Source organism: Idiotropiscis lumnitzeri, chromosome 14, assembly GCF_059441095.1.
Source record: "Idiotropiscis lumnitzeri isolate Australia: NSW breed Sydney's pygmy pipehorse chromosome 14, RoL_Ilum_1.0, whole genome shotgun sequence".
NCBI classification, from domain to species: domain Eukaryota; kingdom Metazoa; phylum Chordata; class Actinopteri; order Syngnathiformes; family Syngnathidae; genus Idiotropiscis; species Idiotropiscis lumnitzeri.
The window spans coordinates 14,557,963-14,575,612 of record NC_142404.1 but is presented as its reverse complement, the minus strand read 5'-3'; the positions used below and the strand labels follow the sequence as shown (position 1 = coordinate 14,575,612).

The 17,650-nt window shown below is 41.3% G+C and overlaps 2 protein-coding genes across 3 annotated transcripts; both read left to right on the top strand.

Moving 5' to 3' along the window:
- Positions 1-366: 366 nt before the first annotated feature.
- On the top strand, positions 367-6,503 carry akap17a (A-kinase anchoring protein 17A). Of its 2 annotated transcripts, none has more exons than XM_088315173.1 (7): positions 367-571; positions 1,390-1,740; positions 1,949-2,167; positions 2,787-2,999; positions 3,656-3,804; positions 3,904-4,144; positions 4,370-6,503. In XM_088315173.1, the coding sequence occupies exons 2-7, from the start codon at positions 1,414-1,416 to the stop codon at positions 5,177-5,179; spliced, it is 1,959 nt and encodes a 652-aa protein (XP_088171299.1). In that variant the 5' UTR covers positions 367-571; positions 1,390-1,413; the 3' UTR covers positions 5,180-6,503. The 2 variants fall into 2 exon arrangements, with proteins under 2 accessions (XP_088171299.1, XP_088171298.1); XM_088315172.1 differs by having other exon boundaries at positions 432-571; positions 1,393-1,740.
- A 425-nt stretch (positions 6,504-6,928) lies between these two features.
- Positions 6,929-17,455, top strand: asmt (acetylserotonin O-methyltransferase). Its single transcript, XM_088315174.1, has 8 exons — positions 6,929-7,120; positions 7,257-7,431; positions 8,057-8,186; positions 8,427-8,495; positions 11,190-11,308; positions 14,750-14,890; positions 15,220-15,342; positions 15,747-17,455. Exons 1-8 carry the CDS (start codon positions 6,947-6,949, stop codon positions 15,962-15,964), a joined length of 1,149 nt encoding a protein of 382 aa, XP_088171300.1. The 5' UTR covers positions 6,929-6,946; the 3' UTR covers positions 15,965-17,455.
- Positions 17,456-17,650: the final 195 nt, after the last annotated feature.

Below are 17,650 nucleotides of genomic sequence, written 5' to 3'. Positions count from 1 at the left end.
GAGTGGTCATTGTTTTGTGGCCTGTCGGAATGTGATTTATTGTTTATTTACTATTATTATTTTTTTACACAAGTAATGAGAAAATTAACACATTTCTATCCATTTTTTATACCTGATGAGGGTCACAGTCAGCTGTAGGCTGTCCTGGCTGACTTTGGGAGAAAGACAAATAAAACATGGGAGGACAATTCACGCACCCATTCGCATATAATAATAATAATAATAATGATAATAATTATAATAATAATAACAATAATAATAATAATAATAATGTACTTTTATATTTTGGTTTGAATCGATAATATGTAACATTCACGCAGTTCCACGTAGTGTCGCTGTTCTAGTTAAACACGAGGTGTTGTTTGAGCACTCGTTGGTCCGTCTGAGGTCAAAGTTGACACGATGCGGAAGTGGCTTTGCTTGTATTCTTTGCTACCGCGGGTCGTTGGCTGCCCTCAAAATCATTTTATTATCTTTTGCGGCGAGGTTACCAGATGTGCGACAGTTTTATTTTTTTGTCATAAATTTTGTTTTACTACCTTCTTTCATATTACACGGTTGGGGTTTTAAGGTAAGTGCGAGTCAGAGAATTATCCATGCTAATTAGGCTAGCCTATAACTAACATTTATTAGATACCTCACAGTAGGCATCGCAACCACTAGTACTACCCGGTTACAATATTTGTCTCACAATTATCTTCTATTATTCATAACATTTCCGACATTAAAACATTTTTACCTCGGTGTCAAAAGTGGCGTGTCGGTTTATAGAAACAGAAGCTCCTATTAACTTAGTCTTTGAACGCACGCCATTTGAAGTTAAATTGCTTCTTGTCAAGTACAAGATATGTCACTAAATTTATATTTCAAACTACGAGTTTTATACTTCTTTGTGGGCCAAACGACCGACCAGCAGACCACAGGGATATCGTTCAAGAAATACTTTGTTCAGTGTGCGAGAAGAGGCAAAAGTTGTGGTATCACAACTCGTGGCTGCTCACAATGCAACCTGCATACGACAGTTCCTGACTGAGAAGAACATTGTGGCACTGGAGCACCCACTAAAACTGCCACTGTGTTCGTATTTTTTTCCTCTGTCTGGTTCCCAAGCTCAAGGGTGTTATCTAGAGTAAAGTTTTTTTTATTTTATTCACATGTGAAGTCAATTTAAATGGGGGGGGGGGAAGCTGAACAGAAGCTGCATGGCTAGTAGCGTCTAAACTGATAATGCTGCATGTGCAGGCTGTCCTACCCCTGCTCATATTTTCTTGACTTTCCACATCATCACTTAGGTGGTACTTGTTATTTGGATTTGAAATATGTATTTTGTGACACCATTCCTGGAACTTTCTGTATTTTCCGAAAATAATAGTCTTCTCAAACTTCCAGCAGGTTTCCGTGCTGTTTACCACAATGACCACCATCGTCCATGACACCACGGAGGCGGTGTGTCTCTCTGCTGACCACAACATGTACTTGAAGCCCATTGCCAAAATGACCATCAGCGTGACACTTCCACAGCTCAAGCTGCCGGGAAAGAGCATATCCAACTGGGAGGTAATGGAGAGGGTCAAGGGCATGGTGGTGCCCGACCAGTTTTCAGCACTGCGTGTCTCTAAGAGCACCATGGACTTCATTCGTTTTGAGGGAGAAGTGGAGAACAAAACGGTTGTTAAGAGTCTGTTGAGTCGCCTGGATGGGAAGAGCATCAAACTTAGTGGATTTACTGATGTATTGAAGGTAAGAATTTTTTTCCCCCTCTCTCTACCTTGATCAAAATAAATGAAATGCTGTCAAAAATACATTTTATTAAACTTGCAGTCATATTTGTTCTTACCCATTGCCAATGGCTTACAAGTAAAAAATGTCTCTGAATACAACTGATAAAAATGCTTTTCCAGAGCTAAAAATGCAGCTTGAAAAAATCCTGACTTCTTTCCCCCCTCAGGTCCGTGCAGTGGAAAACAAAGTAGACTTCCCAACAAGGCACGACTGGGACTCGTTCTTTCGCGATGCCAAAGACATGAATGAGACTCTTCCGGGTGAGCGACCCGACACGATTCACCTGGAAGGTCTGCCCTGCCGCTGGTTCAGCCAGAAACAAAGCGGGTTTCCTGATCGGCCGTGTGAGGAAGTACTCATCGCTGTCTTCGAGGCCTTTGGCAAGGTACACCTCTTTTAGTACAGTCTGAATTTTTATTTCTGTCATGCGTAAACCTGTGAAGGTGACAAAAGTTCTTTTTTGGTTTCTCTCCAAAATGATAACTTCAGGAAATTAAAAAAAAAGAAAAATGCCAAGACACATTCTTGTATACTCGCATCGAGGCATTATTACGTATACTGCTCTCATATACTTGTACACATTGACAGCAACACATCACATTTAATTTGTGTTCTAATTACCGGCTAATTTATAAACCGGCATTTGGTAAGCGCTTTGTTCCAGCTCCATCTGTTGTAAAATGCGCAATCTAAATAAAATTGTATTGTATTGTATTACCAGCAACTCAGACACGGTCTGACATTTTCTGCTACTGGAAGGCCCAACAAGAATAACTGTACAGAGTCGCTGTGAAGTTGCCACGAAGCACTGACATTATATAGAAACGACAAAAACAAAGTGATGTAAAGGGAAAAAGAAGGCACAGACAGTACTTAAAATGTTCAGTATCTGTAGTTGCCTGTAAGGAAGTGGTGTGCCACACAAAAGTATTGATGGGAAATTAATTGAAATTAATCGAGACATCCTCAGTAATGATGATTCCTAAACCGTATTTGTTGTTTAGGTGCGAAACGTCGACATCCCAATGCTGGATCCTTACAGGGAGGAGATGCTGGACAAGAACTTTAATACTTTTAGTTTTGGGGGGCATCTGAACTTTGAGGCTTATGTGCAGTATCACGAGTACTGCGGCTTCACCAAGGCTATGGACACCATGCGGGGAATGAAGCTGATGCTGAAAGGAGATGATGGAAAGGCAGTGGCTTGCAACATCAAGGTACACTAAATGTTACTTAGCCGCGTTAGCTGCCACACTGCTCCTTCTACTCCCGATCGAGAACTGCTTGACCAAGAACATGATTCATATTAATTCTGTACATAATTCAGAACTCTTAAGTGAGCCGTGTGGGAGGCCCGAAGTGTAAGACACAGTTGAGCTGGTTTCAGCTCAGAGTCGCTGAGATCTTTTAAGACCTTTTAATGTAATGAGAATCAAAGCTGCTCATGTTGTGTTGCGAGGGAGTCTGATTAAAATGAGTACCGTATTAAAGGTTTGATGCACAAATCTCTACTTGGAGACAAGACAGTTGGTAAGCCTAAGTTACATTTGTTTGCTAATAAAGTGGTCAAACACAATCCGTTTTGTTTTGCTCGAAGACCACAGATTGAATTAAAAAAAAAAAACAATCCAAAGGTGGAGAATAAATCGTTTCACGACCAATTTCTACCATGTCATTCTCATATTGATGCGGCTCTATCAGTTTTTTAGTCTATTGGTTTGGCTGGCTGAAATGTTGAGGCACTCTGTGACAAGTTCAGAAGGTTCTTAAGCCTTCCAATATAATCAAATCAAACCCAATAAAAATGGATAAAAAGCTACTGACTTAACATTTTTTTTTTAAGATCCAGATTTGGTGTCTGTATTCTCTCCAGGTGACATTTGACACCACCAAGCATCTCGGCGAGTCCGCTGTGAAGAAGCGAAACCTGGAGAGGCTCAAGCTGCAGGAGTTAGAAAAGCAGCGAGAGGAGCAGAAGAGGCGGGAGAAGGAAGAAGAAGAGCGACGTAAAGAGCAGGAGCGGTAGGGATGCCCCCCCCCCCTTCGCCGTGTTAAAGCAATGAGGAAAATATGAGGCTATTCCCTCAGATATTGACCCAGCCTTAACGGGCTCTTCCCCAGGAAACAAAAGGAGCAGGAAGAAGAAGAGCGGGAGAGGAAAAAGGAGGAGAAGCAGCGGAAGCGTGAACAGAAGCTGCAGGAGAGGGAGGAGAGGAGGAACATGAAGAGGGTGAGGAAGCAGCAGGAGGAGGAGCAGAAGAAGCTTCAGATGAAGATCGCTATGGAGGAAAGGAGACTTCTGTTGGTTCAGCGTAATCTGGAATCAATCCGGCTCATCGCTGAGTTGCTGGCCAGAGCCAAGGTAGCCGCCTCACATGATATATCGAGTTGGCCAAAAGTTGCCAAAAGACAAACGCGTGCTTGTTGTACCAGCCTGGGTAGCCACATTGTCCACCGCGCCGTTTTGTGTTTACGGACGACAAATGTTTCTTGTAATTCTGACATTTCAAGGTGTCTGACTTGAATGTAAAATTGTCTTTTGGTTTTCCCATTCTTGCGTTGTAAATTGCTCCTTCTTCCCTTCAAGGCGGTTAAGCAGCAGCAGCAGGAGAAGGAACGCGCCGAACGTGAGGAGCAGGAAAAGCGGGAGAAGGCTCGGCAGGAGGAGGAGCGGGCCCGTCGCCAGCAGCAGGAGGCCTGCCGGCGCAAGCAGCAGGAAGAGCTCCTCAAGGTGGAGCTGGAGAAGGAACGGGCCCTGGACCTCCAACGGCGGGAGAAGGAGTTGAGGGAGAAGCTGCTTTCCAACATGCTGAAGAAGAGCAACGAAAAGGAGCAGGTCAACGCCGCAGGGAGCGAGGAGGCCGCGGATCCTGGCAGGGAGGACGCCTCCCTGCTGGTCCTGGGTCAGGTGAACGGAGTGAAGGCAGCAGAAGGCAAAGAGAAACAAGTCTCCAAACCTTTGGAAATGTCAGGAAAAGATAAAAGGACAAAAGAGAGGAAGGTGGCTGAAGACGTGAAGAAAACTAAGGAGGAGAAGAGGAAAGAGGAGGTCAAGAGCAGGTACAGCAAGGAGCATGAGCGTAGCCCCAGGAGGCAACATTCCAGCCGAAGGAGAAGAAGCAGGAGCAGCAGCCACCGCAGGACCTCCAGGAGGAGCGATAGCCCGCGCCGCAACAGGAGGCGCAGCCACAGCCACTGCAGTAGGAGCACCACCTCCAGCCGGGACAGGAGCAGGAGCAGCAGTGGGAGGAGCTACACCAGGGGGAGGAGCCGCCGGCATAGCCACCGTCGATACAGCAGAGGCGACTCCAGGAGCAGCAGCCGGGACAGGAGTCGCTATGGTCGAGGATACAGGAGGTGGAGCGACAGTCGGGACAGGAGTCACTCCAGAAGATGAAAACGCTCCTCTTGACTCATTTCAGCCAGGTGTTCATTTCAGCTTTTTGCAAGTCAAAGACACATCAACAGCTTGTGCATTGTTTTTCACACTAACATTAACACGGGCGTACTTGCGCTTTGTTCGTCATCCATTCCACACTCACTTGACGTTTCTTTGGCTACATCGTTGAACTTTGACCCATTCAACGCCATTGACGAGCATACTCGTCAATTGCGTTCTTCAACGGGATTAGGTGGGGGGAGCGTCTGATGCTGCTCCACTGTAAATTTTTTAAACCTGGAAACAACTTAGCGGATGCACCATCACCAGTAGATGGCAGTGTTGCGCCTTTATAGGTAAAAGAACAGTCAAACTTTTTTTTTTCCTGATGAAAGGAGGGAATCTAATCTTTAATTTAGTTGAGTTGCTATATGTACAGTGGAATCTTTTGACGCAATGAAATTGTCAAAATGTTCTAAAATGGCCGTCAGTCAACGAGGTCCTGCAGAATCAGTCCAACAAATCAAACACACTGAAAACATTAGCTTTTTAGATTTTAACAGGTTTAATTTCCGGCCAGTCCCAAGCAAGGGGAAAAATGTAAAAAGAGCGTCGGCCCCTCGAGATGACCATAAGATCACAGATGGAATAGTCTTTTTTTACTTCTCTAACAGTATTTGTTCCCAAGCATAAAACCAAATATGAGTTTGTCTGCATGAGTAGAATAAAATAAATCACAACTATTTGACTAATATTATTGCACTTGGAGCGCCTAACTGTTTTGGATTCGTCCCCCTCAAGCTCTGTGACCACTCCTGCTGCAACTGAAGACTCGGGAGAAGAAGCAAACAACTGGATGCCGCTCCTATACAAATGTGAACGACTGACCACTTGAAAACTTGTCTCAGCTGCCTCAAATGTCTCAAACGGTTCTTCAAGTTTCTCTTTTGAAGCAGCCCTAGAAAACTCAGGATTTACAACCACGGGAATGTTTCCGTAAAACGGTTGAGACACATTTTTATTTCCTTTTTCTTCATTGTTTTTTTTTTTTTTTTGTAAAATGTTCTGATTGTCTGAAGGTTTTGTTAGTCGTCTGAAAGAATGACTTACATTCTGAAGCCGATTAAGCAAGCAGCCCAGTTTCCAGAACAATAGCGATGTAAGACCCCCTTGACGTTACCTTCATGCTTATGAGGTAGCATTTGGTAAGATTGCAAGGGAATGAAGATGGTGCTGATAGCTGGGGTAGCATTTTTAAATTTGTTCAAATTAGTGTACTGTGCGTCCTTCCAGGAGCATGTTCAACACAAAGTTACAATAAAACTTCCAGGCTTTGTTTGTTCGTTCATGGTGGTATGAGTTTGTTTATACCAGCTTGCATTCAGATAAACTGCAAGCAATGCAACTCGGCTCCCAATTGCCTTTACTGGGAAATTTTGTCCTTTTTTTTTTTCTTTAAAAAAAAAAATGGATCTTTGACGTATTTATCCGTCAATGGTAGTAAAAAAAATGTATCCCAAATTTTGAATAGTTTTATACCCCAAGTGTGCCTTAAAAACTTATGCCAAGATCTTCCCACAGAGCTAGAGGTGTAAAATTATCCAATTCTCTGCTGCTTTTGCACGCAAGCTAACCTCAAAAACCTCTCCATTGGAGTGTGAGTGATAGCGAACAAGGCTGCAGTGTGTTTTGTTTCACGGTCCACAGCAGCTGAGGGAGGCCCTGCTCTAATCTGGGTTATCGGACTCTAATCGGCTTAGCCCACTGCTACAGTACCACTGCTTGATGGTCACTTTCTGTGGCTTTAGTCTGGTTTTGTCGGACGCCTTGCAGGGAACGGCTGAGAATTTGTTGTCCATGGCAGGCCGGCATGTGATGGACTCTACTGAGGCTTCACCAGCTGCTGGAAAATATCCCCGGAAAATATTGGAGTATATGGAAGGCTTCCTTGTTTCTAAGGTAACGCACACTTCCAGACAGACCACCAACAGTCACGTGTCATTCCATTCAGTAGTTATGAAAAAAAAAAGGAAATTTCCTTTCTTACACATTTTTAATTAATTTCATAATTAAATTAACTTCTACTCCGAGTCAGACTTTGTTCACGGCCTGCGAGCTGGGCGTGTTCGACGTGTTGTTGGGAGCAGGCCGCCCTCTCTCTGCTGCCGAGGTCAGCCAGGCGATCGGCGCCAGTCTGGATGGCACTGAGAGGCTGCTGGCGGCCTGTTGTGGCCTTCAGCTACTTGAGACGCACCGGCAAAATGGGCAAGGTGAGCGGACCGCTTGCTTCATACTTTGTACGTAATGTATAAATCTGAGAAGAGTCTGAGACAGCACCTGTAGGTTTTTGTTTTTTTTTTACCTCTGACACTGTTACTCAAAATTTCATATCAGATTCTGGTCACAATTTTGGGCAGATTGTCAAACTTTCAGTCCGTGTAAGAACAAGAACTGAAATATCAGCGAAGGTCAATTTTTCAGCCACCAAAGCCGGTTTTCTATTCCATTCTAATTAATGTATTGTTTGTAGAATGGCGGTTAAGCAGCTAAATCCACACTTAGGAGGCGGCCATTTTGTCATTTCTGTGACGTCATTTTTAGTGGACAGCAAATGGAAAAATTTAGATTTTCCTGCTTAATTCATATTCCACAAACATGTTTCTATAAGTGAGCCTGCCTACAACATATTCTTGTAAAGAACATTTTTGTGTGGACTTCCCCTTTAAGAATGTCACTCCTGCCACCTTTGAATTCATTTTCTTCTTATCTCAAGATGTCAATGACATGATCAGGCATGCCACTATTCTCTCTTTCGTTCCTCTTCCCCATCGCATCATGAACAGTGAAAAGGTATTCAGACACCTGCGGGAACTCATTTTTCATCTCCTATGTTAGTGTCTTACAGTAACACGGAGCAGGCCAACCTCTACCTGACCCGTTCGGGCCCTGCAACCCTCTACCACTCCATCCAGTACAGTTCCAGAACAATCTACCTGTGCTGGCACTACCTGACTGATGCTGTCAGGTCAGTGAGCACAAGTTTTACACCTCAGGGCATTTAAGTTCTGATGAATTAGGCAGCACGGTGGAATACTAAATTGTCCATACTGTAAATCTGTGTGAATTATTGTTTTGTGAGCAGTGATTTGAGATTTGCTCCCTTACTTGTTTTTATGTCACGTTTGACACCCTCCGTGTATTTTAATCCAAGCCGGTTTCACTCCAGTGCAAAAGATAAAAACGTCATGCATTTTCTACGTCGCAGGGAGGGGAGCAATCAATATGAGAAAGCCTTCGGCGTCAGCTCCAAAGATTTGTTTCAGGCTCTCTACAGGTAAGAATATTTCTTTGATGAACACACAAAACAGAGAACAAAGCATTCTATGCTTTCATTGTCATCTGCATCGTCCCAACTTGCATTCATGTGGCAGGTTGAGGGATGTGCCTTAAAGATGAACAATTCCATCAAATTCAGATCAACTTCGCAATAGTTTAGAATATAATTTTATAATTGCAAAGAGTGAAAAAAAAATGAAAAGCGTAATTTTGTTTGGTCAGAGTTATATATATATATATATATATATATATATATATATATATATATATATATTTCAAGTGCACACTTGTTTATATTATAATTCTTCACCCCCCAAGTCAGCAGCTTGAATGGAAATCGACAAAGTCATATTAATTTATGGTTTAAATTTATTTTATAAATGTATTGCTTTGTGGGGAAAAAAACACATGCAAAGAGTGTAAAAATAATTTTATTTAAACCGCAATCGCAATATTTTCTTGAGATTGCTTTTCCCACATTTTCGTTATATTCACTTTTTTTTTTTTTTTTTTTTTGAGAATTAGCCCGTTTGATGTGACTCATGTATTTGTATGCTGCTCATTGCTGCGCCTTATTCAGTGACTTCACCATTGCTGCGTTGCAGTCGTTTGGTAATGTCACCATGCAGAGCTCACAGAATTTGTGCCGTTTAAAAAGCTGGAATCCATCTGAGAAGATTCCAAATATGAAACGTGCGGCAACAATGAGATCCGTCCTCGGAATGATGAATTTGCAATTCACCACTAATTGATAGTAAATGAAATCTCAACACCTGCTCACAATGGCCAAATGAGGAGCTGCGGTTGTTTGTCCCTGCTGATTTCCCCCGAGAATACGGAGAGGAAATTAGCAGGAAACAAGCACGGAAGTCATTGAGGGCTTTCTTGGAGCAGCAACAGAATGATTCAAAGCTGGCTGCATGACTCACACACTTGTTTACTCCTTGCCATTTAACCAGCCGCATAATGTACCCGAATAATTTATTCTAGTCTGGAATATGGCTCAAATTCTAACACTTAGAAAAAAACAAAACAAAAAAAAAAAGACCTTGAGACAAGGCGAGAGAGGGAGAGACAGACATTTTGAGATTCCGAGCACGTGCCAGATTGCATAATGAGAAAATTAAAGCGGAATAAATGCCTTCCTCTTATTTGCATCACTTACCCACTTTGCTTAAAGTGACTGATGTGTTTTCTAAAACGGTCAAATGATTTGAAAGCTCTCCGTGGGATTAATGACATTTCAAGGGCAAATATGTCGAGCTCCAATTGGATCCCAGACGGAATTGCACACATTCTAGTTCATCATCTGCTCACTTATTTGTTTTTTTTTTCTTGTCCACAAAGAGCTTGCCAATAACTAATACATTTTAATCAGAGGTGGCTTTATGTGTCACAAAAAATGGCTTTACTTTTGTTTATTATTATTATTATTATTATTATTATTAAGCACACCAAACGTTTGCATTTTAAATTTGACCCATAAAAGCAGTCTCAATATAGAGTTTAACATGTGTAATTTATCTCTATGACGTTTCAGGAAAAATATACCACCTGTTGATGAACGTTACCCTTAATTCATTAATATGTTGCATATTATATTATTGTTTATGAAGGTTTACGTTTGTGCTCAACAAAAAGAAAATGAGGGTCGACTTGAAATCAGTGTAAAAAGATTAATCTAGAAAAGTTCACTTGCTTCTCTGATTTTAAAAAAAAAAAAAAAAAAAAAGAGAAAATGTGTAATTAGCCGATGGTAGTTTGTCATTCTTGTTGATAATATTATTTTTTATCTCTGAAACAATTGTAACTTTTTGCTATTCACAAATTTCCTTTTGCAACCTTTTCTCCCTTATTCACTGAAAAACTCGCCCATTTTGTGGTTAAAACAAAAGCAATGTCTAATTGAAAGGTCTTGCTTTGGCGCCATCTTGTGGCCACTTGGTAAAACTACACTCAGTCAAAAAATGTGGAGCGCCTCAAATTTTCCAGCTTTTAAATTGAATTTCATTCAGTTCAATATTTCAATGTGGTCTGCAATGAAAGCACAGAGCAATTAAACAAATGCTCCAAAACTAAATATTCAAATCAACAGCAATCTTTTGTATTTGAGGAGGAACGACATGATAAAACTTCACCGAAATGACAACGGACAGGTCATTGTTTAGCCTCCGAGTCTGTTTGGCTTGCTGAGCTCATCCGAGTCCGCAACGGCAACATTCAAATATTGAGTCACTTTCAAAGTTCTTCTGGAGGTTAGTGTGTCATCCAAAGTTTGCTCGTGCATCAAACCCTTTTAGTACACTCGCGTCTGGACACTTGCAAGTCTGCAGTGTTACCAGAAGACGCTTTGATTTGTGTGCGTGAGTGTGTGTGTGTGTGTGTGTATTTCTCCGTGTGTGTGGTTGCCCTGTGGCATGGTAAAGTGCTGGGTGATGAGGTGGAGATTTCTCCGAACAGCAGCAGTCACCACAGGCTCTTCTCTATGTTGCAGCGGCCTGTGTCTCCCAAACTCACAACGTGTCGCCATAGGGTTAATTTTCTGGAACCGGGTAAACAGTGTGTGTGTGTGTGTTAGTGTGCGTGTGAGTGTGTGTGTGTGAATCAGTTCTTAGCTCAATGTAGCGACGCATCAAAACAGCTGCGGAAGATGACGACAGTAAGTAGCTCTGACTTGTGTTTGTGTGTTTAGGTCTGACGAGGAGATGGCAAAGTTCATGCAGCTAATGAATTCCATATGGAACATCTGTGGTCGAGATGTGCTCACGGCCTTTGACCTTTCGCCTTTCAAGGTCATATGTGACCTCGGGGGTGAGCGTGTGCGTGTTTTGTTAATCACCGCAAAGTCATTTCCAGTGAGGTCGGCGGTTCGCGGCCATTAACATTTCAAACCGTCAGCGGCGTGTGTTAAGTGAGAGACAGCTGGCCGAGGTGCGCATAAATATTCATGCCGGCCCTTGTTGTCCCGTCACACTTCATAGAGACTCCAATTAGGTACATGAGTGGCCTTCATGACAGTTTAGTGACATGAGAGGTTAGTAATTAGTATTTTAGTAAATGGGAAACACTTAATCACTCGCTCCGATGTCTTCAAAACAGTCTTTTGTCGGGGAAATAGCTCACTGATCAATCGATGGAATCCCATGAATGTATAATAATAAAACGTTCATGTGATTGAAGAGTAATAAAATAATTAAAATATACTCATCGGACAGCTTCACCGCGGTAGACGTGAAACACATGAAATGCGATCCAAAAGAGATTGTTGGAAAGATTTCTGTCATTACATAATATAATAGTCTGAAAAGTATACATGAAATATGTAATTGTTATTACTATCATACTGAGACTTTTTTTCTATTAGTTTTCCCCCAAATTGAGCATATTTTCTTTGCGAGACAAAATCATTTGGTGATGTATTTCAGAACGGAATCCAATACAAATTGTATGTGATACCGCAATTTGCCACACGGGGGAGCTGTGAAGTCACTAAAACAAAGAAAGTCACACAGGACGTCGTTCATGTGCTCTTCTCGGTGTGTTCATATAATTCATAAGAAGGCGTCTCCACCAAAATGTGTGTGTGTGTGTGTGTGTGTGTGTGTTACGGACAGCAGGGGTGTGAAGGGCGTGACCACAGTGTCCCATTAAGTCTTCGTCTCTCGCCCAACATCTGTTACGTCTGCGCACACCTGCTGCTCAGCTCCTCCGGCTGGCCGTCTGTCCAACTTGGTGCCAGGCAGCAGAGATGAATATTGAATCCACTGTCACGGAATGAATTTGATGTCATGAATAATAATTATTATAATCATAGATTCGATTTCTATGCCACCACACGCATTCATAATCAAGTAATTGTTCCCTTTTAGATTAAAGGTACTTCACACGGAGATGTTTAAAGACATTCCAATGTTTTGGGAATTTGTAGTTATCTTGAAGTTTATTGTAGAGCAAATTCAAAATATGCATTTTTAAGGCAGTTCATAATGTTGTAAGGTGAGACGTACGTGTCCCAACGATGCGGCGGGCCTTCGTTTGTTGATCTAATGATTTGGACCTTTATTGTTTTTACATCTTAATATTAAGCATGGTTAACTTAATTTTACACTTGTAAACCTCGGTTGACGATTGTTCATCAGTTTTTCATTTAATTGCTCTATAATTGTGTTTTATTTTTAATCCAGACATTTACTGTCATTATTACTTCACTTATTTTTAGACTTTGGAGGACTTTTTGATGATAAATTCAGGTTACGTTGTCAGAATAAAAATACGGTTGAAACAACCCCCCCACCCCTTTTTTTTTTTTTTAAATAATTTCACAAATGAAAAATCAACTCAACTAAATCCCAGAACTTCTGTTATAGCAGGTTGCTATCACGCCTACTATTTCGCAGATTACATAAAACGACATTTTCATCACCAATAGAAATCTTGACAACTTCACTGAGTCGGGTTGGTCTCATCCGCGCATTTGAGAGCCAGACAACAACACATAAAGAGCACAGCAACACTCACAAAGCTCCCCTAAAAAGGAGGTCATTACCAAACTGACTCATCCAGGTCAGTTTGGGTCTCATATGTTGTGATGTTGTGTTGAGCTTGGTTTTACTCCCCCTGCGTTGCGCTTTGAATTTCAGCCTCTTCTGACCCCTCTTTGATGTGAAGGGCCAATGTGTGTGCGCATGCATGTGTGTCAAAAGACAAAATTGTAAGAATATTGACAGAGCTTGTAGTAGTACATGGAAAAAAAAAAGAAATGAGTACGACACAGGATAGACATGATGGCTAAAGTCAAGGGCTGTGCCATACAATGAAAGAATGGAGTACCAGAACGCACACACACACACCGTTGTCGTTTTGTCAAAATGAGATCTTTTGATCCTGTTTTCCACCTCACTGCGTTTCTGTCCCTCCATCAAATTCATACACTCTTTTTCCTGTCCCTCCGCTCCAGATTGAGGTTGATTTAAAAAAAAACAAAAAAAAAACGGATGATAATAATAGCCCAAGTCTCTCCCCTTATGTACGCTTTGTGTTATTTCAGCACCTTGCACAAAGATGAGGCTCAAGCATTAACTCGCATTGTCAAAATCGTCATCGACATACACAGAAAAAAAAATACAGAAAAACAAGACTGGGGCCCGGCCGACGACTTGACGCAACAAATCGGAAGCTCAGAGGCATTCTAACGTCGCTGCAGAAAAATTGTGTAATTGGCCACAATCAAGAATAACATCCAAATTGGGTAGTTCACCAAAAGTGAGATGACGCTTTCAAATTTCATATAATACTATTTGCAAGGCGAGGCAGTTTTGTTTAAATTCTAGCACATTTCCTACACGAGACAACTCAAATTGCTTCACACAAGCAGAGACATTTGCAAACAACAGTTAATGACATTCAGGAGAAAACAAAAATGCCTTACAATGGTACAGTTGCTTAGCTTGTAAACAATTGTAGCATTTCTGCACAGTTTGAACATTAACTCATTCACGACCAGCCCAGTAAAAAAAAATGGATTTTGACGTATTTATCCGTCAATGGTATTGAATGAGTTAACATGGTACTTCAATATAAGCATGTCAAAAACTGTACTTTCAATTAAAACATATCGACCATAAAAATTGGACTTAAATGGATTAAAAGAAAATGCGTTGAACTTGAAAGTTAAAGACAACTAAACTGCACTTGACCAGTGATTGTTTTTTGAACCACACTTTGAGTTTCACAGGTCCAATTATTGTACTAAGACGTCATTTTGACTTGCCCGCTGAAGACTCTTAGCAAAATTAAACTGCTGCTTCTATAGTCACGCATGTAAGTGAATTTATTCATTTCCCATGCACCGACTGAAACAGTGGCCACTAATGCTTCATGGAAGCAAATCCGTAGATCCTTGCAGCAACAATGGATTTTCGAGTTTTTGAGCTTGAACGATTCTTCGTCTCAAAGCGAACAGTCCCTGCTTTGTTTGTGTACTCGGCATCTGTTTCTCTGTCACTCCAAATTCTGTTCAATTTGGTCCGCGTTATTGGCATGAATGTTAGCTGAACCGTGTCCCTAAGGCTGCCGTACACGACTGCATGCAAATCACGCAATGATAAATAATAATGGCGACATACCTGCGAGCATCTGCTCTTGCTCGACTGACTTTATTTGTCCATTTGTGAGCGCTTTCCTACCGTTTTAATTACGACTGTGTGTCTTCATGGTGCAGTGACTCAAAGTAATTCTGCGTTCTCTCCCAAGGCTGCAGCGGAGCATTAGCCAAGCAGTGCACGTCAGCCTACCCAGAGTGCGCAGTGATGATCTTTGACCTCCCCAAGGTGGTGCAGACATCCAGGGAACATTTTGTCAAGGAGGCTGACCACAAGATAAGCTTCATTGAAGGTAACTTCATTATCACGCCGGCAAAAAAAAAAAAAAAATTCTCGGTGAATGCCCACAGCACTACTCGCAGTCACACACTTCCTCATAGCCTGCTTTAATTTTGGATTCTATTCGGTTCAACGCGCGATCCCTAATCATTTTCCGAACCGTGACGTGAAATTGTGTCACTGTCTTTGAAATGAAGCACATCTCATGCCTTCAGCCAGAAATATTGCGGAAGCCGCGTTTAGCGCACGGAATAAAAATGTCATGTCATGATTACATCCAAGGGTGGCATATTTTTAATATACATCTATATTTTTCTTCCTTAAACGTGTGTGTCCATTTAGGGGACTTCTTCAAAGACTCCTTGCCTGAGGCGGACCTTTACATCCTCGCCAGGATCCTCCACGACTGGACAGATGAGCGTTGCGTAGAACTGCTCAGTCGAGTTCACACCGCCTGCAAACCAGGTTTGGTCTTTTTAAAAAAAAATTTTTGCTGCCTTGATATTAGATTCAATAGGCTTAAACATTCACATCACCTGAGAAATCAATTAGAGAACCTCTCGGATCTTGGTTGCTAAAGGTGTTCAGGAGCACAGATTTAATCGGATCCCACATAAGGGAAATAAATTACGGTCTCAATCTGCTGAGATTTGTAGCAGTAAAAATATCGACATTAAATGAGATTTTTCATCCATGGACAAAATGTAACATGAACAGAAAAGACTTTCAAAAATTCTGATTCTTTTTTTTATGATGTTACTGTTTCCAAAACTTACCAAAAAAGTTGTGTTTGCGTGGATTGTTCGGCACATCTTGTGACACCACAAACCAGCAAAGCTAGCACCTGTTATTCTTGATTGTTCCTACAGGAGGCGCTGTATTGCTGGTGGAGGCCTTGCTCTACGAGGACGGCTCCGGCCCGCTGACAGCGCAACTTTACTCCCTGAACATGCTGGTGCAGACGGATGGTCGAGAAAGAACAGGGGCTCAGTACAGCGCCCTGCTGGCTGCCGCTGGGTTCACCGACATCCACTACCGTCTCACGGGCAAAATCTATGATGCAGTTCTGGGCCATAAAGCAGCATGAGCTTTGGGAAAACAAAAAACAAAATTAAAAAAATTGCTGTTGGAAAAAAAAATATTCCTGGAAATGGACTCAGGAGTAAATAAAAATGCCATCCTCACATTAATGAAAATAAAAATCAAAAAACAGATTTTGATTACGAATAATCTAGATGGGATGCAATTATTTTTTGTTGAACAATATTTCCCATCATAAAACCCTGATCTCACCGAAACCTATATTGGATTTATGGATAGTCATTCCCAAATTTATGTTTCTCTGTTTTTTTTATGCGTTTGTTCTTTGAAGCTCGAATGTGTGTATGGTACGTCGTTCCACTTTTTTAGGACAAATGTATCGTTCAACCCGTGAGAAATTCAAGGCTGTCAAAATTGACTCACGCATTATTGACTGATGCCCAACCAAAAATGCTTTGCATGGTGCAGCAAATACTAATCCTTTCCCACACATTTGAATAATTATAACCACACACAAATCGAGAGGAATCAAATGGAGTCTATTTTTTTCAGATTTTTTTTTTTTCTTTTTAATGCTGGTTTGACAATTTTCCTGATTTATTTCCACCTATGTAAGTAACTTCCAGAGAAGAGCAATTTAATGACCAGAAAGATTGGAAAAAGAAAATATCTGAAAGTAAGTGACTTATTCAGGAACAATTCATCTGCACTGCAAAATTCAATTGGATTCTCTGCAGGCATATTTTATTGTATTTTTTTTTTCACAAGATGATGAACTCGCTTGGATGTCATGTTTTATCTGTCAATCCTTAATCCTGTCTGAACCTTTTACCATTCTCACATTACAGATGAGGCCATTTTGGGAAGCGTTTGTTTCTTTTTTTTTTTTGGTTTCAGCCGCACAACAGAAAGGACGGCTAATCAGCAAATCGTCAATAAACTTGAACATTGTGGTATGACGTTGGATCACACTTAAGTGATGAATATTTGAATAATGTGACAGTCTGGGGGCCTGTGGTTCGGTTTGCTGTCTGGATTTTTGACCATTTTGTTCATAAAGAGGCAGAGAAGAATGCTTAACGAGTTATAAATATTTGACAGTAACACGGAGTTCTATGGCTGTTCGTGGAATTTAGTCGCTTTCTCAGTATTCTTGAAGCACAATTCATTTCAAGTGAGCATAAAAGACTGCAGTAACAGACCTTCTTCTTTGCCTTCTGTCTTCAACTTGAGTTACTCTTTAGGCAATTGTGGTGTGCAACAAAAATGTACAGCAAGTTGGATTTCCCATTGAAGACTTACAACAACCAAAAATGTTTATATTTGCTCAACATGTAATAACCGTTTTTATTCTTAGTCATGAGAGATAGAATTGATAGACTTGACTGCCTAAGTGAACCAAATTACGTTTGTGGTTCATCTTGCCACAGGAGAAGGTCCGCATTCTGTCTTTTGGGAAGGTGAAAATGGCAACTATCTTACAATTAAATATCCCACGGATGTATTCAGGCATGAAAATAAATATCAGATGTGAACATTTATGGCTTTAACTGATTACTATCAACCTTCGGTCTTCATGGTCGAGAGGGATCCCTGCTCTGTATTCAGTCGACCGCAGATTTTGCCTCTCCTTCTCTTTCTCACGATAATTATGAATTAATCAGACCTCCAAGCGCCGCAAATGAGAATGATGTCAAATCCACGAGGGCAGCTTTACAAAGAATCAACGTAA

Bases quoted from the DNA above. Each gene is read 5' to 3' on its own strand.
- akap17a (XM_088315173.1), top strand. From the start codon at position 1,414: ATGACCACCATCGTCCATGACACCACGGAGGCGGTGTGTCTCTCTGCT. The intron at 3,805-3,903 runs GTAGGGATGCCC...GCTCTTCCCCAG, and splicing joins CGACGTAAAGAGCAGGAGCG to GAAACAAAAGGAGCAGGAAG. The intron at 4,145-4,369 runs GTAGCCGCCTCA...CTTCCCTTCAAG, and splicing joins AGTTGCTGGCCAGAGCCAAG to GCGGTTAAGCAGCAGCAGCA.
- asmt (XM_088315174.1), top strand. From the start codon at position 6,947: ATGGTCACTTTCTGTGGCTTTAGTCTGGTTTTGTCGGACGCCTTGCAG. The intron at 7,432-8,056 runs GTGAGCGGACCG...CTCCTATGTTAG, and splicing joins GCACCGGCAAAATGGGCAAG to TGTCTTACAGTAACACGGAG. The intron at 8,187-8,426 runs GTCAGTGAGCAC...TCTACGTCGCAG, and splicing joins TACCTGACTGATGCTGTCAG to GGAGGGGAGCAATCAATATG.